A 26,909-nucleotide genomic window follows, 5' to 3' on the forward strand; every position below is an offset into this window, starting at 1 on the left:
GCCGTTAAAAATATAGTAAAAAACTAAATTATCTTCCTCCTCCATCGATTCTTCCTTTTCTTTTTTTTATTCTTCTTCAATTTTTCTTTTAATTCTTCTTTTTTAAGGATGAGTAAGGGGTGATTCTTCTTCTTTTTTCTTCTTCTTCTCCTTCATCATCTTCTTTTTCTTCTTCACCTTCATCATCATCATTTTCTTTTTTTTTTCTTTTTTAAAAAGATGGAGGAGAAACGAATTTTTTTATAAAAAAAAAATGATAATAACATTTTAATAGATATAAGAAAAGATAAGAACGCTTTAATAGATTTCTGAAAATGTAGAAACTGATTTGTTAATAATAATAATATCCAATGACTAAATAAGATATTTTATTTGAGAGCAAAATTAAATTTTAAATATTTTATCTATAATTTTTTATTTATTTTTAACGGAAAAAAGAATGAAAAAATTATTTTATTGACGAAAATAAAAAACGTTTTAATAGACTTTTAAAAATATATAAATTTATTTATTTATAATGATAATATTGAGAAATTAAATAATAAAACTTTCAAAATTAAATCTTTTAATGTTTCTCTAATTACTATCAAAATAGCTAATTACAAAATATATAAGCTTAAATTCGTACAATTTTGACTGGTTACATTATTTCAATAGAGAAACTGTTGATCCAGCCTGGTGACCACTGACAACCCAAAATCAACTCCACAAGTGAGAAGGCAGCTACAAATTAATCATCTATACATAAAGCTTCGATTTTTTTTTTCTCTTTCCATTTTTCAAATGAGTTCAGTTTCTTCTCTGACCAGCTTTCTTACTTTGCAAGGACATCGTAAAAGCAGCTTGACGGTGTTATATTATTTTTTTTTTCTCTTATTTTTTTAATATAATTAATAAATTAACCACTATCAAATAAAAAATATATATATTTATATCTAATTATATATAAATAAATTAATTTCTAATAAATTCTATTTAATAATTACAAAATTTTCATTATTTTGAATGGATTTAACCAAATAATCGAGGTTGCATGGTTCAACGGCTAATTCCAGAATATTCAAATGGACCCAATACCAAAAAATCATAGGAAGCCAGATATTATTTTTAAAAAATACAAATTTATAATTTAAAATATTCACCGAATCTATATAAATTTATTTTTACATTTTAACAAATAAAAAATATTTTTTTTAGTTTATGAAAATTTAATATTATTTTAAAAAATTAAATTTATCAGTAAATATCTCAAAAGAGACAGAGAGAGTTCAATTATTGGGCATAGTATATGGCAGCCTTCCCACCCACTAGTAGAAGCTTTTTGGGTAGCTGATATCATTTTCACAGGCTTGATTTACTTTAAGAACCTAAATCTAACAAACATTATTCTATTGAGTACACACCTAATTGCTAAGCAAAAGCTGAATCCATAAATAATTACATTCAAATAAATCCATCCCACATAATGCCATTACTTAATCATAAAAATAAATACTATATATTGCCATTACCCAAAAATTTAATTTTAATTTTAATTTTAATATTTTTATTGTTACCCAAAAATTTAATTTTAATTTTAATATTTTTATTGTAAAAAATCACATCAAATATGAATATTAAAATGAGTGATTTGATATTTTTATAATTTTAACGAGATCGATAATTTAATTCGTATAAAAAAAATAAATACTCACAAAAAATATTTTATTGCGTGGTTTGCATGAAAGAGAACATGTGTTTGAATTGAAATTATAATATGGTTCCTTAATGATGGAGAATGGAGAAAGCTTGGCATGAAAGAAATTGAAATTTTTTTTTTTTTTCATAGCCATCTTTCCCACATGTTTGAAGCAAAGCTTCCAAGCTCATGGTTTGAAAGGCACCAAAGCAAAGAGCACCTTGTTTTTCTTTCAACTACAAAGGACAAAATTGAATTGGAGATCTCTCTCCTTTTTTCCCTTGAGTCTATTTTGAAAATAAAAATAAATTATTTGGCCTCATTGTCAATTCTCCAAGGACTAATAAGCATAGCAGTCATCAATAATTGCACTGCCATATGCCAAAAATATCTAGAGACTTGAGATTTTTTATTTTTACAAATATTTTGAAAATTTTCTGTCAATAAAGTTCAGAATTAGTTGACATTTTTTAGCATAGAATATTGGGATTTTTTTTTTCAAAAATTGCATATATTAAAAAGCTTATAAGTGAAATTTGTATATATTTAACATATTTCTGTAAATTAATTTTTACTAAATTGGAAGATGTTCCTATCACCTTAATTTAAAAATTCTAATTTACAAATAAAATTTTAAAATTAATTTATAAGAGAAGCAGAGAAATTTAATAAAAAAATGTCACCGGTAAACTGGTACTTACATGAAAATTGAAAATTGATAAAATAAAATCTTAAATTTATTAAATTTACTCAGATACTATTATTACTACATTAAATATATCAGTGCATTATAATTTTATTTGTAATTTTATATACTTAACCATTTTTACGGAAGTTGGTATATGTCCCATATTGAATCTACCACCGGTGCAAAACAATTGGAGGAGTTAACTTTCAATCAACAGTGGTGGATTTTGTTTTTTCTTTCCTTTCATTTTCTTTTCTAAGACCTAAAATTCAAACCTCGACAAAGTTGGATTGATGGAATTGCCTATTGTTAATTGTAAATTGCAACTTTTTGAAAAGTTTTTGTTTCTTTACTCTTATATTATGGTGTATTTGACTTGCCAACCACTTCTCAAAACAAAATGACATGAATTATATTGATAAAATTCCCAAATTAATCCTGATATTTAAATATTCAGAAATTATAATATTAATTTAAAATAATTAAGGGGGCAAAAATTTAATTCTATCCAGCCACTTTTTATCTTGCAAACCTAGTTTGAATTGATTGCTACTTTTATTAGGTAATCTCGATAGAGTTGCTCTAAGTTGTATTTTATTTTTAAATAAAAATTTAGGCAGTCTCATAGATAATTATATTTAAAGAGAGTTAATCGAATTGTATATTAATCAATTTTTTATTTTTTGAAATATAGACCGGAGATTGGGGGAGTAGAATTTAAAATCTCTGTCAAACTAAACCCGTGAGTATTATATTAATCAATTTTTAAAAATTATTTTACTAATTATATAACGTAATATTTGTCTAAAATATATTATAAATTGTCATTATATGACCGAGTCACGTGATAAGTTTCATTAAACTATTACATTCCATCACAGAAGTCTTATTAAAAAAAAAAAAAGCAGATTTGGACATCTAATTACTGATATTCAAAGCAAGATAAGACTCGCTCTCTCCTGAACTAAACTGATCAAATAATTTATTATACAAATTACCATTAAAAGGTAGAAATCGATAAATTCTTATTATATCAATAATTGCGGGATTCGTTATCCTCTAATCGAAATCCTTTTTATTACATTTTATAATAATTTAAATATTGATAATTGATTATCATTATCTGAAGATAGCTTTGAAGATATTTATTATATTAAATTATAAATAATAAAAGGTTACATCTTTCTTTTTACCAAATGCAATATATATTATATTTTTTAAGGTTCAATCAGGCTCAAGTATAATTATAAGAAAGTTCAATTCAATAGCCTAAAAAAGAATAGGATCTCAATTAAAAAAAAAAAAACTCCTAATACAAGAAATTGATTGAAACATGTTTTGAAAACTCAGCTGCATCAATGATGCCGCATCGATCAGGAAGCAAACCGCAATATAACTACAGTAAAAACAGTAGCTAAATAAATACAGTGCCCAACCACAATATGAAAAATTCAATTGAACATACCGTCAATTACAAATAAACAAATCGAAATAGCCACCACCGATGATAGAATAGAGAAATCAAACTCTGAACAATGAATCAATAGTTGACGACATGCAACTAATATTCTCATAGATTTAGTGTCACCATCGCTGGAAAATGGCTGACTTAAACTCTGAATAATGAATCAATAGTCGATGATATGTAACTAATGTTCTCATAAATTCAGTGTCACCATCGTCTGAAAATAGTTGACTCATGACATTTTTAGTTTGATATGGTCATAGAATTATTATTTAAGAGTAGACCAGTACTCTAATGCCGATTTTCATTAATTTTATTACTCTAATGAGAATAATAGAGATGAAATGCGTCTAATATCATCACAAATTAAAATTGTCGTACACAAATTATCGTACGTTAAAATAAATAAATAAAAAGACTAAATCAATAGACGGAATTGAAAATAGATCTCAAAATAGATTGTTGGGGCAAACCAACCCCTTCTCCTGAAATCATTTTTCGACTCACTTCTCTCTTTCTCCCTACTAGATGGCTATATGTGTAATAATGCATATATATCAAAAGGTTACATCAAGCGGTAAATTTTTATTATTTTTATTTTTAATGAAAAGCTAAAGCTCTAATATATAATTAAAAACACTTTACAAAAAGTTGATGAAGGCAACGGTGAGATCAAATGGCGACATCTGTCTTGCAAATTGCCACAATTTCACACCCTATATTTATATAATAACAAAACGTTTACATCAATTTTACACCAACCACTCTTAACCTTTCCATTTAAATTTTTTTTTTCTCTAAAAATAAAGTTTATTTTGAAAACAATTTAATTTATATCTAAGGATTTCATAAAACAATTTAATTATTATGAGTCGATCAATTAATTTTTATTTCAAATATATCAATAACTATAATATCTTTATTATATATACAGCAATGGAATTACAAAATTTTCCAAAGACCTAACACAAATGGGATTTCTTATAAAATTTCAAAAGTAGGAAACCAAAAAAGAGAAAAAGGAAAAGTTAGAAAAAGATTATTGTATTTAGCAGAGGGGCCACCTAATTAATTGGGTTACTTTAACTTAGTGGAATCTCATCAGGGCAAGTAAGTGGAGTTGACATCAAAACCAGTTAAAGCTGCATACTTCCAAATTAAAAGTAATCCAAAGATTTTAAATTAATCCCACAGATAATTAACACCTTAATTAGGATTAATATGACAAACCCATTTATCCCATGCTTTCAAAATTCCATCTAAGGAAAGAAAAATAAATTTAAATATCCATAAAGCAGACATATATTGATCATTTACTAATCAAGCATATACAGGATCAAGTTTTGATAATTCCCTGTAATATACAGCTCATTTTCATTGCTTAATTATAATTTTATCTTCATCAAGAACATTGACTACTGCACACACAATTCTTTGTTTTTTTTTTGATTGTTATGTCGACCACACCAAGAAGAGATGCAAATCGAAACTGATAACTCATCGGTCTCTCTCTGATAGCTTTTGCTGCTGGTGCCTCAGTTCCTTGTAGAATCTGGCTATGAACTCCTCAGCTTTTTTGTCCACAATACCATTATCATCATCATCAATATCTCTTAATGGGAACGGCGAGTCAGTTATCCTTAGCTGCCTCACCATTGGGCTCTGGCCAAACCCCGGCAGCATGGGAGATGCCTCCACCATCACCTCACTGTTGTTATTGTTTAGCATGTCCAAAGCTAGCTTCACAGCATTCATGGTCGTAACATCATCATCAAGAGTTGGTGGCGTGTGGAATGCACATGAGAAGAAGTTATTATGGTGGCGGCGCTTGTTGACATGGAAAGGAAGTGAGTACATGGGGGTGTTACTGCAGCTGAACTCGTACTCGTGGGGTGGGGCAGAGAAGGAGATATCCGGGAGGTGGTCATGGTGGTTGTTGTTGTGGTGGTGGTGGTGGTTGAACATGAGGTTCCCTAAGGCTTTAGTTGCAATCTTGTTGCCGCGTTTAAGCATCATGTTGAGATCAACCAGAAGCTTTCTCTTGGATATGCCCTTTCGCAGCATGAAGAAGAGAACACGTACAGTTTCCCATATCCTTTTGGCCATTACTGGTAGATTTTGTTCCATTTTCTGTGATTTTGTGTAGAGAAAGAGAGAGACCATTTGTTTGCAAGCTGAGAGATTTGAGATTTGAGATTTGAGATTTGCTTGGGACGAGAGAAAGAGAGGGCAGGTGAGGGAGTATATAAAGGAGGTGGTGGGAGGTAGAAGACAAAGAAAAAGGAGTGTACAATGCGTACAAGACCAACCTATGGGTGCATGGATAATTAGGGTTATTTAAGTGATTATGAAATAATTGGTACGATCACCATTGGTTGAGTAATGATCCTGTGTGCTCAAGCTTCCGTGTGCTTGAGATATTGGCTAGAGAAAATTAACAGATAAATTGATGTAAAGGTAAAGGCCGTTAATTAACTTCTCATCAAGTTACTTTACAGTGGGTCCCACTATTATTATAAAAAAAATTAAATTTTAACTTTTATATTAAAATAATTATCACAAGAAGCCCTCCAAAAAATAATTTCAGAGACTTTGGGCTCCTGAAATGGGCTTGGGCTTAACTTTGAGGTATATAAAACTTAAACTCGTTGAAGTTCTTGGGTCCAATTTGATTCTCAAGGAGGCAATCGCTACTAGAGACTTCAGTTCTTCTTCTTTTCTTTCTCTTGTGGATGGCCCCAGGCCCATTTGATCATGCGATTGTTATAATCATTTAACAATGAATATCCCAAATCCTTATAATTTGAGGCAAATTAAACAAAAAAAAAAGTTAAATTTGTATTAATTTTTGTTCTGTGAATTTTTTTACTATAAAATAAAAATTAAATGATTTTTTTTCCTAAGAACATTACAGATATTATCGACAAGCCACTTAATTTAATATAATAAATTCTTTTACATTATTTAAATTCAAACATAGTTAAAAATATCGATGAAAATGAAATTTAAGTGATAATAGATGAAGTATCTTTGTTTTAAAATAAAAAAATTAATTATACCCTTTTAACTTTTTTTTTAAATATAAACTTTGTTATATTATTTTAACTTTATCTTTAAAAAACTATTGCTATTTATCGAATATATTTGAATAGTATAATATGTAATCAGATATTTACAAATTATAATCATATTGGTATAGAGGAAATTTAGGTGTTAAAATATAAACACTTAGCCACGCTTTGATCTAAGGAGTATATTATTGATTCAAGATTGATTCAGTTGGATTCCACTGTACTCAAATTTAAGGGAAGAGATCTGTAAAATATAAAAAATTGTCAGTGGTGCACCAGAATATCTCAATGAAAACCCTCCGACATTCAGGGTCAGATTATTATTATAAAAAAATAAATAAGAATCTCCATTTGGAGGATGTATCTGTGAGTATATGTGAGGAGGGTTAATTCTTTTTGGGTCAGAAGAGAGAACCACTATCCAGCCCAATTAATATATTAGAAAGAGAGCCCATATTATTTGGCAAGCATATTAAGTGGCTGAATAACCTTTATGCATGCTTATTTAGTATTTCAAAAAAGGCTAACGAGACTGACTATTGCATAAAACTCACTTGACTCGTTCTAATTTTGTCAAATTGTCGTTGGTTTGCACGACTTTTGTTGGGATTAATAGTCCTTATATTCGTTTCTAATGCATAATTGGAGAAGAGGTCGGAAAATATTAGTTCCGTCTGTTTTAAATTACATATTCACGATTTCAATGATTTAAATGATCATTCACGATTTCAATGATAATTGCTTTTTATATGTTATCATATAATTTATGCTTTATTTAAATTTTTGTGTGGAGTATTAATTAGCTAATTATTTATGAAAATAAATAAATAATTTATTTTTATCTCTTTTAATATTAAATTTTTTAAATAGTAATAAAAAATAAAAATAAATAAAGAGATTATCATAATTATTAACACGAAATATATATATATATATAATGTCTTCAACTTGCATTGTTTCCACACGGGAAGTAAACAAGATATTCGCATATTGTTTTCTTGTTCATTGAAAATTCCTAATTATTAAATGTCATACAAAGTTTATTTATTTTTTTCCTTAACCTAGCTATTTTCTTGAGTTATTATTATTATTATTTAAGAATTGGCAGAAAACAATATTATTGTCCTTTGAAAAATAATTATTAATTTCTGCAAAATGATTATTTAAGAAGTGACGTAGGAACTACAAGTCATCATCATTAATTGGTATGTCTTTCGTATATGCAATTCTAAAATAAATAATCTACAATTACTGGTAAAAAAAAAAGACATTAATTTTTATTTTTTTAATAAATGGCTTGAGCTGATTGGCTTGTTAATCCAGGTTTCAATACAATAGAGCTATTCAAGAGTTGTATCAAGTCCTCTCAGGATTAGGTTTCAGAAGCCAGCATCACTCTATTTGAAAATTTTAAATATAAAATAAAATAAATCAAATCCAAATTCGTTTTCTTTGATTTATTTATTTAGACTTCTTCTTGAAATTATTTATTTATTTATTTTCAATCTCATAATATATAAAATACAAATCTCAATCATATGAAAATAAAAATAATTTAAAATTTATTAATCTAAATAAAGTCAATCCAAAGATTCACATCACTATGTATTACAAGAATTATAATTCCTTAAAATTATTTATTTATTTATTTATTTATTTTCTCCATATACTTCTCAATTATATTTAGTATCATAAATTAACGTGGCATGATTCAGAATTTCAATTGAGATGGAACAGTGGTCACCAGTCTGTGACTGTAGACCTTGCCATAGGCTTTCTCGGAACCACCAAGTCAGCAGCTTTATCACTTGGATCGATTAAAATTTCAAACGGTTCCAAATCATAATGGCCCTGGTTTGAAACTATTTCAATTCAAAAACGTTTCAACTCCTCAACGATTTGATATAATTTCACTCAATTTTTCATTCAGTTCTGTGATTTTTGACTGATCTATAAACCGAAACGATTAATCCGATCTGTCCTTTACAATTAGAGTCAGCCCGGGATCCGGTCTACCTGACTGGATTATGATCATCATAGCCAACATCACATACACATCCAACGATAAGCCTCACCAACACCCTAGCTGTCCCCACGCCCTCATATTACATCACACACCCACCATATACCGATACTATATATATCCATTTCACATATCATGTCACACGTCAAATCATCGCATACCATCTTTGTGTATTATTATATACATGCATGTATCTCTCCCGGTATAACAAGTATTTATGTTATCATACATGCGTCTCTTGCATACGGATTTCTACAGTCTGCCCATTATGATGACGTAGCATTTTTTTATTGGTAGAATAAATTTTAATTTTATTTATTTGGATTCAGCTTTAAAATCGAGACGCATGCAAAAAAAACCATCATGGTGTCCTCTCTGTCCCACGCAAAACCTCTCTTTCTCTCTCCATGCCTCCGCTTTCTTTATACCCTCCCTACTTCCTATTCCCGCTTTTTTCGTAATTTTACCTCATTGCCCCCCCCCTTTGTTTTAACTATTTACCACTTTGCCCCTCACTTCTATATCACCATAATTAATTAATTAATTATTTTTCAAATGAAAGGGAATTGTTTAAAAATAAATTATTTGTTTTGACATTTAACAGTATTTTTTGAACTATAAAAAATGTGTTATTCATGAAAGTAAAAGAAAAAAACATGGTGGGGGTAATTTTGACATTTAACAGTAAATAGAAGTCATACTCATGGAAATACCAAATAAGGAAAAGTTATTTAACCAACCTAACATGACATGTTATAAAAAGAAAGGCAGTATAAATAAGGGTACTATCGTCATTACAATATCTCACCAATTTGAAAAATTAATAAAAAAATAGCTCTCTCTCTCTCCTCTCCACCTCCCTACACAGTGGAGCTCAAAGGCTCTCTCTTTCTCTCTCTCCCTCTCTCTGTGTAGCCGAAAGCGACCAACCAATGAAAAAAGCCCACACGAAAACACACACAAGAGAGCAAAAAACCTCAAAATACAAAGGAAAAAACAATGAAAACAGAGCAACAAAAGCCTAACCAAAGTACTTTACTTCTATTTACTTTTTCCCTATCCTCCGTCTTCAACCACTGAGGCTGTTCTTGCTCTTTATTACTCTCTCAAAAATTTCGATACCCACTTTAGTTTTTCGTTTTTTCTCCTTCTAAATCATACACATGTTGCAAAAGCCCTCAACTTTCCTTAAAAACGGAAACGCTTCTCTTCCAATTCTTGCTTTTTGTTTTGTTTTGTTTTTTGGGGGTGTCTCGATATGATATGAGCCTTTAGAAAATGTTTCAGCTTCTGGGAACGATTTGTTTGGAGCTTGGATCGCTATTACTGTGCCGTTTTGGCTGGTTATCGGGTCGTGATTGGGAGATCTCTTCATAAAAGACCCTGATTTCCAACTCCAATCCTTAGAGACTCTGTTGATTCAGGAGAAACTTTTCTGGGTGTTGTTTCTGATATTGTTCTCGGTGGTTTCGTGAAGCATTTTTCAGTATTTTGGTGAAATAGATCGGTTGGTGTTGAGCTCTGATCTCGAAAGGTTTATGCTTTTCTTGTGTTTGGGGGTTGTCTAGTAATAGACAAAACGAGGATAACGATGTGTCCAATCTGGATATCGCTGTCTCTTCTTGCTTTATCTCTATCCTGGCGGTACACTATCAAATATTAGAGAAATACAAAAAGTTGCAGATTTACACTGGTGCCCATTTTTAGTTCTTTCAGGTGCTAAGGGTTCGTGAGATTGTGTGATTAAGGAGGATAAAGTATCTGGGTTTGCTTCAAATTTCGTGGGCACTGTGATTTGTGGTTCTAAGCTCTGAGTGAAGTCCCACTCGTGTCCCTTTTCTATTATATTTTCTTGAGCTTCAGAAAGTGTGATAATTTGGATAAGCGAAGCGTCTCGGGCTTGTATCAGGTTTTTAGCTCCTTCAAATATTGTGGATTTGGGTTATTTATAAATTGCCTTCTCATATCTGTATTGGTTTTGAAGCTTCATGAATTGCTTCAAAGTGTAGTTAAGGGAGTGAATTGCTTCTACTTTTTAGTACTAACAAGCTCTACAAGTTGCTTAAATTAGATTTTGAGGGAAGAAAGCGGTACTTGGGTTTGTTTGTTTGTTGGTGGAGCTGCTTGAGCTTGTCATCGAGGAAGAGAAACCCCACTTTGGGTTTTTCGGTTCCACTTCTTTTGTGGGTATCTGTGAAGAATTGTGGTGATTTTTAATTTGAAGATGGCAATGTCCTGCAAGGATGGTAAGCAACCAGCGAACTTCGACAATGGCAAGTATGTCCGCTACACGCCTGAGCAGGTCGAAGCCCTGGAGAGGCTCTATCACGACTGCCCCAAACCCAGCTCCATTCGTCGCCAACAGTTCATTAGGGAGTGCCCCATTCTCTCTAACATTGAACCCAAACAAATCAAAGTTTGGTTTCAGAATAGAAGGTATAAAAATTTCAATGTCAGAACCAAGGAATCTCATTTTGTTTCTTCTCTTACGTGTAGATTTTCTTCCCCTTTTTAAATGCAGTAGAAATGATTTAAAAAAATTTTATTGTTTGGGATAGTGCAATTAAAAGGCTTGAGATTGTCCCAATGAGGAAGTCAAAAAACACCAAGGAAAATTTAGTCTTTTTCAAGAACATTTAACATCAGTTCTCGGTTGATTTGAGAATTTAAGAGAAGAATAGAACTGGAAGTTGAATTGTGATGCCCAAAAGAAACTGAATCAAATATTTCTCAACTTTCAGTGTGGTTTGATACTGCTTTTTAACGAATAATGATCTTCCCAACCATTTTTCCCATTGAATCCTTTTGCAATATTAATCATAACAGTGTGTTGAGTGTTTCATTTTGAATTTTCAGATGCAGAGAGAAGCAGAGAAAAGAGGCATCCCGCCTTCAAGCAGTGAATAGGAAGCTGACGGCAATGAACAAGCTTCTAATGGAGGAAAATGATAGGTTGCAGAAGCAGGTGTCACAGCTGGTGTATGAAAATGGTTACTTTCGCCAGCATACTCAGAACGTGAGAATTTAGCCTTCTTTGCTATATTTCCTTCCTGCTTATCATAAATTATATGATTTTTGGGAAATTATCGATTAAGAAAACAAAAATAAAAATTTCAAATTGCCCTGTCCACTGAATTGCTTTTGAGACAAACAATGGATTTCTCTCTGTAATATGTGTCAGCAACCAATAGGGTACAATGCTTTCGTTAATTAATTTTATTTCTTTAGTTGAAATGTTATTGAATTTTATGAGAATTGAGATAGAACGGTTGTTTTCTTACAGACAACGCTTGCAACCAAAGATACAAGTTGTGAATCAGTGGTAACAAGCGGTCAACACCACTTGACACCTCAGCATCCGCCAAGGGATGCGAGTCCTGCAGGGTTAGTGGGGATATGGTTGTTGGGTCCTTTTCTGTTATCGTGCTCTGTGACCACTTTGTTTTTTTTTGTGTGTGTGCGTGAGGAATATTAAATTCATGCTTGTATTTTTTCCAGACTTTTGTCCATTGCAGAAGAGACTTTAACAGAGTTTCTTTCAAAGGCCACTGGAACTGCTGTGGAGTGGGTCCAAATGCCTGGAATGAAGGTACCTTTTGTCTCTTATCTTTTCCTTCTTAAAATTTTAATTGGCTAGCAAATCGTTTTCTCTTGTAAAAAATTTCAAAACTTGTTACTCAAATTGCATTAAAATTTTTTTTTTCTGTGAAATACACTGTGAATTGTACGTATGTACTTGATGTGACTGCTACAGACCTTGAAATGTTGGCTCCTGAATACCTTAACTTTATGTCAATTTTTTTTGCCTTTTATAATGAATATCTTTTATCTGCATATACGGAAGATAGCTTGCTCATGGGTCTTAACTTTGTCTTTCACAAGCAAATTTTTTATCGAATGGTCTGTTTTTAACTAATTTGTTTTTCCCTGCGAAATAATTTATGTGCAGCCTGGTCCGGATTCCATTGGAATCATTGCTATTTCTCATGGTTGCACTGGTGTGGCAGCACGAGCCTGCGGCCTGGTTGGTCTAGAGCCTACAAGGGTAAGTGCTCTTGGTTTCTTTCCTTCCCTGTCATTCTCCTAGTTTGACCCGATAAGAATAATTTATTACACACTACACTATTTCCTTCCAGGTTGCAGAAATCCTCAAGGATAGGCCGTCATGGTTCCGGGATTGCCGAGCTGTGGATGTGCTGAATGTGCTGCCCACTGCCAATGGTGGAACCATTGAGCTGCTGTACATGCAGGTAATAACATTAACCATTTTATTCTTCACAATCCTGTTGGAGGATTTAGTTATGCAATTGTTTAAAACTACAAAATTTTGTTGATGTTACAGCTCTATGCACCAACAACGTTGGCACCTGCTCGTGACTTCTGGTTGTTGCGCTATACTTCTGTTTTAGAAGATGGTAGCCTTGTGGTATGTTCCCCAAAATTTTCAATTTTTAATTCATCACTTCTGATGTTTTAGCCTTTTTATATTAATTATGTTTCCATTTTAAACTTTGGACATTAAATTTAGATATGTGAGAGATCACTTAAAAATACACAAAATGGCCCAAGCATGCCACCAGTACAGCATTTTGTGAGAGCTGAAATGCTGCCAAGTGGGTACCTTATAAGACCTTGTGAAGGGGGGGGCTCAATCATACACATAGTTGATCATATGGATTTAGAGGTAGGCAGTCCTTACATATTTTTTGTTGGCTGTGAAATTTGAAGTTTCTCATTGACAAAAAACGAACAATCTGAATATTAATTTGTTAACCAGCCCTGGAGTGTGCCTGAAGTGCTGCGACCCCTGTATGAATCATCAACAGTGCTTGCTCAAAAGACAACGATGGCGGTAAGATTACATATTGTATTTTCATCAAGTTGCCAATGCAAATTTCTACTTCTTGAGATTTCAAACAATTGTAGTGGCCTACATACTTCAAGGCAATTTAATTATAACTTATGAGCAGTAGGTATCTACTTTTTTCAATTATATATTTTGTACTTTCTCACAGGCGCTGCGCCAGCTAAGGCAGATAGCTCAGGAGGTTTCTCAGTCTAGTGTTACCAACTGGGGCAGACGACCAGCAGCACTGCGAGCATTGAGTCAGAGGTTAAGCAGGTTAATACTTCTTACTGTTTTACTGTGTAATCCCGTCTTTTAATTGTTACCTTCATTAAGATCTTCTATATTATTGTGGCAGGGGTTTTAATGAGGCTCTCAATGGTTTTACTGATGAGGGATGGTCAATGATGGGAAATGATGGCATGGATGATGTAACTATCCTGGTTAATTCATCTCCTGAGAAATTAATGGGTTTAAATCTTCCCTTTACTAATGGATTTCCAGCAGTCAGCAATGCAGTGTTATGTGCCAAAGCATCAATGCTTTTGCAGGTTAGAATACCAAAAATTTACATTCAATAGGTTTGCTGGGAGACAATTGAAAATAAATACGGCTTGTGCATTTTACCCTTTCATTAGGAGATAGTGTGTCTGCAATTCTGTGGCTCTGTATGTGTTATGTTCTAACTTCAATGGTGAAGTTCTTGCAATTAACTATCACTTTTTCACAGATTTATTGCCTGTTTATGTTTTGCAACTGACCATTACCAATTATAAATGGTTTAAGCATTTCGTTTAGCATAATATTACATTGTCACCCTCTTGGGGTCTACCCAATAAAATTGAAAGTCACTGGGAATCATACTCACAAATCTTCTTGTTCATGATCATGTATCTTACATCAGTGTTAATATTTTATCATTTTTCTTCTGCTTGTGCAATGGCCCATGTACTTCTCCTTCTTCAGAATGTTCCTCCTGCAATCCTCCTTAGATTCTTGCGGGAGCACAGGTCTGAATGGGCAGACAACAATATTGATGCTTACTCGGCTGCTGCAATTAAAGTTGGTCCTTCTGGCTTACCAGGATCTCGAGTTGGAAGTTTTGGAGGTCAAGTCATACTCCCTCTTGCTCATACTATTGAGCATGAAGAGGTGAGCTTGTTGATAAAATTGTGTTGCTGTTGAACATGAAATTAATTATTTGAGATGTTTCCTTATTCTTTTTACTCTCTTTAATGGGATAAATTCTATCTTCATTAGTTTTTGGAGGTCATTAAATTGGAAGGTGTAAGCCATTCTCCAGAAGATCCAATGATGCCTAGGGACATGTTTCTATTGCAAGTACGTATTGTTTCTCTACACTACTTTTTGGGGTTATGTTTTCTATCCATTTAATGCTTGACATTGTAGGCCACCCTAAGTAAACTCTTATTCCTTGTCTCAAGGTGTGTGTGTATATTTTAAGATTCACTGAATATGACAATTGGATGATTTAATTGATTCTAGATTGACAGAAGGATAAAAGGCAAGTGTTCAGATTCTTAAAGAGTTTTTAGTTCGCCAATATATGAGCTACAGATTTGAAAGATGGATATGTAAGATTAGGGAGGTTCATGAATTAAAGCTATAGAATGAGAGGAAACTTTATTTTTTTTAGTTCCCTGACTGCCTCCTTTGGATAATGTTGCTTAAAGCTGGATTGCTAGTACATTATGGTATTTTTGAAACTGGTACTATTGCTAGTTTTGATAGTTGGTTATTAAGACTGATTTTTAAGTGGTTTTGACATGGTAATGCTTGCATATCATTTCAGTTCTCCTAGCATAGTAGTACTTGTTACCTTTATGCAGCATTCTTTATCATGGTTCTCTGGCTTATTTATCCCTGTTTGCACCAATTTATTAGCTATGTAGTGGAATGGATGAGAATGCTATTGGCACCTGTGCTGAACTTATATTTGCTCCCATTGATGCATCCTTTGCTGATGATGCACCTCTTCTGCCTTCTGGTTTTCGCATCATCCCCCTTGATTCTGGAAAGGTTAGTTAATTGTATCAACAATCTTATATTTCTCATTTGTTTCTCTTTAGTGTCCTTTGTTGATGCATTATGAAATAATGCAGGAAGCCTCCAGTCCAAATCGCACCCTGGATCTTGCTTCTGCCCTTGAAATTGGACCTGCTGGAAACAAATCCTCCACTGATTATTCTGCTAATTCTGGCTGTGTGAGATCTGTGATGACAATTGCATTTGAATTTGCATTTGAGAGCCATATGCAAGACCATGTAGCATCAATGGCTCGACAATATGTCCGAAGTATTATATCATCTGTTCAGAGAGTGGCATTAGCACTTTCTCCTTCTCATTTGGGGTCACATGCTGGTCTTCGATCGCCACTTGGTACTCCTGAAGCACAGACTCTTGCTCGTTGGATCTGTCAGAGCTATAGGTATGACACTTGCGCTTTCCAAGATATTATCTCAGTCGGATTGTTTTTTTCTACCCTATCAATCTGTGTGTATTTATGCTGCATTCTTAAGTTGAATTAATTTACTATGAAATTTTTATGCTACATGAATCTTTTATATACACATGTAATCAATTTCATTTTTCTTGGAACTGGTTTCTCCGGCTTCTTCTTATTGTTCTTCTCAAATGTCAAATATATTGGGGCTAATATGTTTGAACTTAAGGACTTGAAATATGAAGTGACATTGGTTGCTTAACATTTTCTTTTTCTTATTATTTATATCTTTGCATGCAACTCTATTTTCTTAATTTCCTTAAATTTGTGGTACGGAATTCGAAAACAGCTAGATTACTTCTGTCATTTTCACTAGTATAACAGCTTAATATGAGATATTATTATGAAGTCCCCAACTTAATAACTATGTCAGGACATTTTGGGTTTGAAGCTTTTTATTGAATGAAGGTTGTGTTTGTTGCATTTGTGGTTGTAACTTTGCAGGTGCTACTTGGGTGTGGAGTTGCTCAAATCAAGCAGCGAAGGAAGTGAAACTATTCTCAAAACCCTGTGGCATCATTCAGATGCCATCATGTGCTGCTCTCTGAAGGTGCAGGCAATTATAATACTCCCTCATCTTTGTCAATCTTACAATATGAAAACCTAATTTTGAAATCTTTGAAATCTGACCTACCCACTTCTGAGCAGTTCTAATATATCTCAGACGGAGATGCTGCACAACAAATGCTAAATAGATTGATACAATTCTGTTATGCATCTTCTAGTAGTGTTTTTTTTTTGGGTAGAAGACTTTGAAAAACTGACCTGTCTTTGTCAAATTTTTGTTATTTATTTCCCTGCTTCCTTAGTAGATGAATCTATGGAACCAAAGTAACGTTATTATTTTCATCTTTATTATCATCAACATTCAAACCGATATTTCAAAAAATTCATTCTCTTAATGCATGTTGAGTTTATATAATCAGCTTATTTTCTCTAATACTATTAAGCATCTGCAGGCTTTGCCAGTCTTCACTTTTGCAAACCAAGCAGGGCTTGATATGTTGGAGACTACTTTGGTAGCATTGCAAGACGTAACTTTGGAAAAGATATTTGATGATCATGGTCGAAAGACTCTCTGCTCAGAGTTCCCACAGATAATGCAACAGGTTTGCAGTTTCTCCCATAAATCTGATGAAAAGGAAAATAGAAATGCATAGAAGACTAAGAAATTATGCCGAACCATTAGCATGATTTAGTCGTTCCTGGATATTTTAGAGTTCTTACTAGGGAAGCTGTAGAACTATAATGCTTGCTGTTTAAAAACTTTGTAATTTAACACATCAAAATTTACATTCATATTTAGAACTTCTAACTAATATAGATACACTTATTAATGGCTTGGTACGCTTTGCCTCGTGTGTCTTTCTTCTGCTAGGGTTTTGCTTGTCTTCAAGGTGGAATCTGTTTGTCGAGCATGGGGAGACCAGTCTCGTATGAGCGAGCAGTGGCCTGGAAGGTGTTAAATGAAGAAGAAACTGCACACTGCGTCTGCTTTATGTTTATAAACTGGTCTTTTGTCTGAGAAACTATATTGTTTTGTTGGGCTTGTTTATCTATAATGTATGACAGCCGTGGAATACTTAGTAGAACCATCAAGGACCGTGCCTTCGTTCATTTGCCATGTACTAAACTTCATTTTGTGTGTGGGAACTAGGAATCGTTGTCCTAGAAATTAATCGGATGGTTGTATGTGACAGTATATTACTATTACTAAGGTTGCAATCACTTTGTTTGAGTTGATGTGTTCCGTGACCTTGTCCTATCTTGATTTTCTTAATTCTGCATGAAAACCAACTTCGGTATTGTCTGATGATTAATCATTAGCAACATCTGCTCACTTTTGTTGTAATAACAGTTGATGAGACGATGCTGAAGCCTTTTTACTAACTATTAAGCTGGAAAAGGCTGTGAATTATTGCCAAATTGGCGCTGTAACCTGTGAATTGTTTGCCAATTTATTTATTGTCAGTGATGATCACTGGTAGCGATTCTCAGTTTGCGCAAGACGATTGTTTTAGCAGTTTGAATTGAAAACGTCGACTTATGGGGTTTTAAGATTGAAATTGTTTCACTAGATTAAGCCCTTGAAGTACCAACTTTTATTTGTTTCTCCAGCATAACAATTGAAGGAAATGGGCTGATGACAAATTCAAAGCAGCAGCATAATTTATTTAATCAATCCATATATGATAGATTTTTGAAGATACAGTAAGTTGAATATGTATGGAACGACTAATAACTAAAGCCTTGTCATTACAGACAAAGACAATCGGATATTTGCTGCGTTTTCCCAATACAAACAACTGCTACTCAGAGAAAGTTTATAGTTCACACCAGAAAGTGGCAGAAAGAACTACAGCGGAGACTTCTTGACATACCTACCAAGGAGAGGAGACAGAGACCCTACAGAGTGATTAATCTTTAGTCATGTAAGATGAACAAAAGGGTAAAGGAAGCTGATTTTAGACCCACCTAGAAAAACCAAGTTAAATATATAAGCGAAAGGTGGAAACAAGGACAACCAAGGGGAGAAACTAAAACGCCCCTCAGTTGAAAGGGATTAAACAAGTATGGATCAACCCAAAAAACCTTTCAAAGGTAACCAAAAAGGTTAGTCCATGCGAAATGAAGTCATGATGCAAGACCTTAAGGGGGATACTCAAGGAAGGCAATAATCAAATAAGTTAATAAGGATTCATATTTCTGAGAGATGAGGAGATTCAAAACACATGGAGAAGCCTTTTGGCAACTCAATTGGCTATAGTGAGATTATCCATGTCCCTTGTAATAGCTGCAATGCAGCTTGAACTCCTGGCAATCCCTCCATTCTTTTGGGCACCTTTTGGACTAATAGATTGTCCCCTTCTTGTGCTTTTCTTCAACATCTCCCTCATGGCTTCAGCTTGGAACAGTACTGGATAAGCCCTGCCAAGCTTGTTAAACCTTGCACATGCATTCATATGTGCATTAAGAGCCTCCTCTATTTTGCCTCCATTTTTCTCTTTTTCTTCCTTCACTGCCTCTGCACACAACCCACAAATCCATTTCCCTAAGAACTTGTTGCGAACGCGATCAATGTACTCGGGTGTGCACTCTTCACTCATGCCACAACACTCGCATTTTGCATCTTCAACCTCTGATATCGTCGGGAGCTGCTTGATATCTATGGCTTCCTTGCTCAGCTCATATGAGATGTCAGATATTGTTCGATGGAGATTGTTGTCGATGGAGAGTCTTGGTGGCTTGGAGAAGCTGTTGGTCTTCGTGTAAGTGCTAGCAATAGCTTCTCCATGTGGAGCCATAATTGACAAGAAAATCTTGGAAAGAAGAGAAGAAAGACACCTGCAGAAGTGGGGTTTGAGAGATAGCAATGGAGAAACTTGAAGATAATTTACTTGGAGATTATCTCGATGGTTGTAGGTGGATGGCAAGTACATGCACCATACTTATAGTGGTTCACTTCTCTGATTTTCCTGAGAATCTGGACAGTGAAATGCTGTGGATCCTGGATACTCACCTGTCAATCATCAATGCCAGTGTGAATAATCGTGAACTTGATAGATTTTTCTAGAAAGATTAGGAAGAAAAGCAAATTTATTTTACTTTTTAATTCAGGGTTAACTCTTACCTTTAGAAGCATTTATCACTGTCATGTCATGGCAAATTGAGCATACATGTTCCTTTATTTATTTATTTTAATTTTTTTAATAGATCTATATCTTGCTATCCATTTCCCTTTCTAATAGTTATTTATTCCTCCATCAATCAGAAAGTAATGGAAAATTTTAGAGCATTCACGAGGGATTCTATTCTTACCATACAACATCCCAAGTAACATGATAGAAAATGACTTTGACGTAAGCTTCACGAGCATCTAAATCATGCATGCAAAGCTACAGGTAGTTGAAGCCAGTTGGTTAGGTATCACAACCGTACATGGGTTCTTAGTTTGTGGACGGTTACTTTATAATCGTTGTAAACCCGAACTTTTGCATGCTTTGCTTACATATCTCTGCTGGGTTGGTTCTTCGTGTGAATGATTAATGTGAGTGATACTGCATTTACAAATGGAAAATATCTTGGCTTTTTAGACCAGGAGAGCTCCGCTTATCCACTACTCTTCTTCATGATCATGCATCTCCATCTCTTTCCATGCTCGTGGGTTGTAAATTTAAAATAAATAAATAAATGGCCCAAATTTAAAGGAAGCGAGGCAGTAGGCAGATCTTTTCTTTCCATTTCTTCTTTTACCTTTGCTATGTTTCTTCATTCTTTCTTCACTTACTTTCTGTCTTTCACTCGATTAAATTAAAGTAGGACTAGTAAAACTTTTCTTACTTTGAAGATTAAGCTTTGTGAATACTAATATTGTCTTAAAAGTTGTAGCAGAATTGTGCCGAGGCTAAATGTTGATATGATTACTGTATTGCTCTAGATGAGGTTCTGTCTTTCACTCGATTAAATTAAAGTAGGACTAGTAAAACTTTTCTTACTTTGAAGATTAAGCTTTGTGAATACTAATATTGTCTTAAAAGTTGTAGCAGAATTGTGCCGAGGCTAAATGTTGATATGATTACTGTATTGCTCTAGATGAGGTCAGGCCCAATTATTTTTTTAATGGGCTGGACCTGAGAAGAATAATTATTACAGATTTCTGGGCTAAACAAGTCGTTGCCTACTCGTTGATGCATAGGGGCACAAAGCTGAGACTCGCCCACGTTATTAAGCTTTTAAGCAGGTAGAACAACGAGAGCAATCATACATGGTAAACAAGAACTAAACAGAAAAGCTAGTCCGAGAATGAAATTGCTCGAGTGATGTAGAATTGAAAAAAGAAGAGGCATCCGGTGGAATCCCATTCTCGTCAAGAAACGCCTCAACTCTTTCAACATCATCCAGTTTCTCCATTTCAGTGTCTTGTTTTGCAACGCCATGAAACTTGGCTGCTAAGTCTATTGCTTCATCTCCACCATTTACTACTTTATTTTCTTCTTGTAAAAGTTCCAGTACATTCTCTTCATCATTAATGTTTCCATCAATCTCATCATCTCCTACACCTCCATCTCTTCTTTCATATTCATGGGGATCATTTTTATCTTGAAATTCTGCATTGGCTCCATTTATATACTTTTGTATCCCCCTGCGTCCCAAGACTATGAGTATGTTTCTTTCACTGCTAGGATTTTGAAGATTCTGGTTGTAATTTTCATGTTGGTGATGCGAGTTCTCGACTCGGTGTAGCAACCACATGCAAATTGTTACAAGCAAAATAACTTGAAGGACCCTTTTCTTATCCAACCATTTTGGTCTGCAATTTCGCCCAATTGAATGGTGGGATATAAGATTTTGTTCCATTGATCCCTGTGAAAAGTTGAAAGGATCAACTAAGTAGTGGGAAGATGGAAATAACACGGGCCAAGAGGAATCGCACCAAAAGAGAAAGCATATATATGAAAGAAATAAACCAACCCTTTACTACTTTCAAATCTCACAAATCAGAAAGAAAATCAGCAGATCCTAAAAATTACTGATGATTAACAATAATCTCATTAAGTTAATCAAGATACTGCAAGCATAAGAAGAATTACCTGAAGATTATTAGATGATGATGATGAACATGGCCGTGTAGGAGTTGGAGAGGAGCAAATTCTGAAGATGTTAGAACATGAAAGAGTTGAATCCAATTGAAGTGCTAATAAAGAAATGGTACGGTTGAGATTCTTGAAAGGATAATAGAATATAGAAAGGAAGGAATTCAAAGCTATCGCCTTTGTTTGTATATTAAGAAAATTCATTAAAGGCAGCGTTGAAAATCATAATCATATGATAGGCTGAAATTCCAATACCATTAGCTATGATTTGGTGGGATTTGCAAATTCTTCTGAGGGTATTTATGGAAATGAAAAGATTAAGTCATGCAGTCTATTTCTTCTTCAAAATGGCCCTTTTCATATTACAGGCAAAGGCCATGGAATTAGCGACTGAGCCGATGCACATGGGCCATGTCCTCTAGTAAAACCCGAACATATCCCACCTTTGGGCCTCTCAACGCATTTTCTGTTTCTGCGGAAGAAACCCATAAAAATCAATCCCCGTTCCTAGCGAGTACCAGTTCCTTTATTGAATTCTTTGTCTGCTTCTCCTAAAAGTTAGAGAGAAATAGAAGAAGAAATCGTATTTTGTATTATATTGCAGTTATCTTTAAATAGACTCTGTATGAAAATAAATACAGTTATAAGAGATAAATTTACAAATATACAAATATGAGATTTAAACCAAATATGTTAGGATATTGGTTTATCAAGATAAGTTTACAAATATACAAATATGATATTTAAACCAAATATGTTAGGATATTGGTTTATCATTCCCTCGCAAGATTGAGGTACCATCAAGAACACAAATCTTGGATCTCTGATGAGTAAAACTGGTTTTGATCAATGGCTTTGTCAACAAATCAACCAATTGATTCTTAGAGGACACATGAACAACTCGTATTTCTCCTTTGTGAACCAAGTCTCGTACAAAATGAACATCAATTTCGATATGCTTCATTTTCGTATGAAATACTGGGTTTTGACAAGTGTAAGTAGTAGAAATATTGTCACAATAAATGGGCAGTGAATTGTCTTGCAACTGAACTCCAAGTTCAAATAATAGAGACTTGACCCACATTACCTCAGAAGCTGTTGTTGCTACTGCACGATATTCAGCCTCCGTAGATGACCGAGCAACGGATTTTTGCTTTCTGGAATACCAAGAAATTGGACTATTGCCAAGATACAAGATATACCCTGTAGTCGATGTTCTATCCATAGGATCCCCAGCCCAATCCGCATCTGAAAAAGCATGAAACTTAAGAGAAGATTGCGGTTTAATAAGAATGCCATAATAAAGAGTGGACTTGAGATAACGAAGGAGTCGTTTCAAGGCTTCCCAATGCAACTTTGTGGGGCTTTGCATAAATTGAGAAAGCTTGTTTACTGAGAAACAAATATCTGGTCTCGTCCATGCTATGAGTAGCAAGTAATTTCCGTACATAATGGTGTTGAGATAAGAACACTCCCTTCGAAGTTTGTTGCATATCAATACCAAGAAACAAATTCAAAGTCTGCGGATTCTTTAATGAAAAACAGATAGCAAGCTTGTCAATGAATGTTTGCATGAAGACCTTGCAACTTCCTGTAATAAGAAGGTCATCAATATATACAACAAAATAACATAATATATTATCGTTGTTGTAGACAAACAAAGAGTGATCACTAGTAGATTGCACAAAACCAAGACCAAGAACACAACTTCTCAATTCTTGATACCAATCTCTCGGTGCTTGCCGAAGTCCATACAATGCTTTGACCAACTTACAAACATATCCCGGTTTAGTTTTGTCAACAAACCCAGGAGGCTACTTCATGAATACTTGTTCCTATAATGGACCATGCAAAAAAGCATTATTAACATCCAACTAAAATATAGGCCATTTGGAAGTCACTGCCAAAGTTAAAACTATCCGAATAGTTACTGGTTTTAAAACAGGACTGAAAGTATCCCCAAAATCTATTCCGGGTTGTTGACTGTATCCTTTCGCAACAAGGCGGGCTTTGTATCTATCAATACTACCATCAATATTCTTTTTAACTCGAAAAAGTCATTTACAACCAACCAAGTTATGTTTTGGATCAGGTGGTACCAATACCCATGTTCCATTTCTTACCAAAGCATTAAACTCGTCACACATGGCAGCATGCCATTGAGGATCAAGAAGAGCCTGCGAAACACATGTTGGTTCAAAAATTTTTGGGATTGGATGCTTAGTTACTAGATTAAGATTTTTCAGCTTAAATATATTATTTTGGGACCTAGTAACTATCGGATGGGTTCGAACAAGGGGCTGGACAGGAGTAACAATATTGACATTAGTGTCCGAAGCATCATCATTGGACGAAGTAGACTGACTAGTATGTGGAGGAGAACTTACAGTATTCATAGGCAAAGAAGACTGATCAGGGATGTCTAACAGCAATGGGGACTGACTGGAGGATGAGAAACTCAATGAAGATGGACTGGACAAGTTGGAGGTGGAACCTGAACAAGCTGAAGACGTTGAAATAGGTTCTGCTACAGCAGAAAAAGGTATGACAGCAGCTACACCAGAATTTTCCTGCAATTAAAACGAGATAGCAGTACTAGAGTTGGACGACATGGACTGGTCAGAAATAAAATCATGCCAACCGAAATTATTTAACGCAAACAAATCAAGTGAACACCCAGAAAATTGATCCTCAACAAAGATGACATGTCGAGAAACAAACATCTTGTTATTTTTATAATCGAAGCAAAGATAGGTACTTTGATTCAAGGAATAACCAAGAAACAAGCACGGAAGTTATTTAAGAGAGAATTTATGTTTTGCATAAGAGCGAATGCTTGGATAACAAAGACAACCAAAGATTCATAAACCAGAATAATTGGAAACTTTACCAAACAATTTAAGAAATGAAGAAGAATAATCTAGAGTAGGTGTTGGTAACCTGTTGATCAAATATACAGTCGCACAAAATGCATAAACCCAAAATTCAGAAGATAAAGAAGCATTGTGAAGAAGAGTTAACCTAGTTTCAACCACATGACGATGTCTACGTTCAGCAGCTCCATTATGCTGTGGAGTATGAGGGGGCGTTTAAAGATGATTAATGCCATGAGCTTGAAAGAGAGATTTTAAAGCAATAAACTCCCCTCCCCCATCTGTATATATAGATACAATTTTTGTTTGAATGATATTTTCAACCAATTTCTGAAAAACTGGAAAAATAAGAGCAACATCAAATTTAGCTCGAAGAGGATAAAACCAGATATATTTAGTGTAATGATCAACAAAAATTAAATAATATTTATAATCATCTCTAGATTGAACTGGAGCAGGACCCCATAGATCAGAATATAATAATTCTAAAGGATGAGAACTCGATAATGATGAAACACCAAAAGAGAGTCGATGACTCTTATTACAACGACAAGAATCACAATTTATTTGATTAACTTTAGAAATTGGTAAAGAAAAACGAGACACGACATAATTGAAAATTTTTATAGCTGGATGACCTAGTCGTTGATGCCAAGAAGAACTAGAAGCACAAACACTATAACGAGCAGAAGGATGAAAGGAAAATCTGGAGGATGACAAACGATATAATGACTCCTCAATTTTGCCCCTTTGAAGAATCTCCCCCGTGAATAGATCCTTAACAACAAAAGAATCAAAGAAAAATTCAATTGAAACATTATTTATAAGACAAAATTAAGAAACGGAAATAAGATTCTCGTTAGCTTGTGGAACACATAAGACATTTTCTAATGAGCAGGATTTAGATGGAAAAGACAAAATTTTTGATCTAACATGTGTTATGCGCAAACCTGATCCGTCAGTGAGGTGCAACTCATCTAAGCCATCATATGGTTCGTGCAAGGACAGATTCTGAAGGTCGTTAGTGACATGATGTGAAGCACCTGTATCAAGAACCCAACTGGTCTCACTTGAACTACCAGTATTAACAGAATGAGCTTGAGGTTTAGGAAAATTATTTTTGAAAAAGTCCTTAGCCCGGAAGCATTGACGAGCACTGTGTCCTTGTTTTTCACAAATTTGACACTAAATCTTGTTAGAATAATTTCGAGTAGTAGAAGAATTTGAGATATTACCAGTTCTGGTCCCATAAGCAGCCGAGCTACCTTGACTATTAGATCGAAAATTCTATTTGGGATAGGAACCCTTTCAAACACTATGAGCAGTTAATGGAACAGGATCATAAGAGGAATCTATACTCTTAAGATATATTTCATGAGCCAAAAGTTTATCCTCAAGTTCGCCAAAACTTATCACAGTATCACAAGTTCGGATTGCTGCAGCTATGTCACGAAATTCTAACCCGATACCATTCAAAACATAGACAATCAAATCTACACCAGAAACTGGATTACCTGAAAGAGCCAAGTCTTCTGCAATATTTTTGATTTGTTGCAAGTAATCAGAAATTGATTTGTTATCACGTTTAGCAGTTGATAACTTTTCACGAAGAGATAAAACTCTTGTTGCTGACTTATTGGCGAAGGCAACTCGAAGTTTTTCCCACGCATCAGCTGAAGTTGTCGCTGAAGAGAGAACATGCATAGCTGAAAAACTTGTTGAAGTTATGATCGCTGCTAGAATCAGCTGATCTTGACAAACCCAAAACTCATAATCAGGATTTGCTATTTCTTTGTTGTGCCTTCCTCACCAACTTGAGTAAAAGCAGGGGGAGGTGGCAAAGACTTATCCACATAACCCATAAGATTATGACCACGAAGAACAGGAAGAATTTGTGCTCACCATGAAGGATAATTTTGTGCAGACAGTTTCAATGGAAACTGATTAGAATTGAAAGAAATCAAGTTTCTGCCATTAGAATGAGGCAGAATTGTAGAACTTGATGAAGACATAGTGAACAATAGAAAAATCAGAAACAAATTAAAGAAACGGAGGTGATTTAGGATCGGAAAAAAGCAAGTATGCTTTTTATAGCTCTGATACCATAAAAGGAAGAGAGAAATAGATGGAAGAAATCGTATTTTGTA

At 34.0% G+C, this 26,909-nt stretch overlaps 4 protein-coding genes across 4 annotated transcripts; 1 reads left to right on the plus strand and 3 right to left on the minus strand.

Moving 5' to 3' along the window:
• Positions 1-5,095: 5,095 nt before the first annotated feature.
• Positions 5,096-6,053, minus strand: LOC110626200 (hypha-specific G1 cyclin-related protein 1). The gene has a single exon (XM_021771983.2). It carries the CDS (start codon positions 5,992-5,994, stop codon positions 5,329-5,331), a length of 666 nt encoding a protein of 221 aa, XP_021627675.1. The 5' UTR covers positions 5,995-6,053; the 3' UTR covers positions 5,096-5,328.
• Positions 6,054-9,905: 3,852 nt separating this feature from the next.
• On the plus strand, positions 9,906-18,033 carry LOC110626538 (homeobox-leucine zipper protein ATHB-15). Its single transcript, XM_021772502.2, has 18 exons — positions 9,906-11,361; positions 11,782-11,941; positions 12,209-12,309; positions 12,424-12,514; positions 12,875-12,970; positions 13,062-13,175; positions 13,268-13,351; positions 13,454-13,609; positions 13,703-13,777; positions 13,941-14,047; positions 14,130-14,322; positions 14,738-14,923; positions 15,032-15,112; positions 15,677-15,811; positions 15,895-16,220; positions 16,740-16,845; positions 17,255-17,404; positions 17,674-18,033. The coding sequence occupies exons 1-18, from the start codon at positions 11,150-11,152 to the stop codon at positions 17,818-17,820; spliced, it is 2,520 nt and encodes an 839-aa protein (XP_021628194.1). The 5' UTR covers positions 9,906-11,149; the 3' UTR covers positions 17,821-18,033.
• A 411-nt stretch (positions 18,034-18,444) lies between these two features.
• On the minus strand, positions 18,445-19,754 carry LOC110626236. The gene has a single exon (XM_021772024.2). The coding sequence runs from the start codon at positions 19,733-19,735 to the stop codon at positions 19,049-19,051; it is 687 nt and encodes a 228-aa protein (XP_021627716.1). The 5' UTR covers positions 19,736-19,754; the 3' UTR covers positions 18,445-19,048.
• A 1,084-nt stretch (positions 19,755-20,838) lies between these two features.
• Positions 20,839-22,222, minus strand: LOC110626103. Its single transcript, XM_021771846.1, has 2 exons — positions 21,887-22,222; positions 20,839-21,659 (listed from the first exon to the last, which is right to left on the minus strand). The coding sequence occupies exons 1-2, from the start codon at positions 22,091-22,093 to the stop codon at positions 21,075-21,077; spliced, it is 792 nt and encodes a 263-aa protein (XP_021627538.1). The 5' UTR covers positions 22,094-22,222; the 3' UTR covers positions 20,839-21,074.
• Positions 22,223-26,909: the final 4,687 nt, after the last annotated feature.

The sequence above is a fragment of the Manihot esculenta genome, chromosome 11 (assembly GCF_001659605.2).
Source record: "Manihot esculenta cultivar AM560-2 chromosome 11, M.esculenta_v8, whole genome shotgun sequence".
Classification (NCBI taxonomy): domain Eukaryota; kingdom Viridiplantae; phylum Streptophyta; class Magnoliopsida; order Malpighiales; family Euphorbiaceae; genus Manihot; species Manihot esculenta.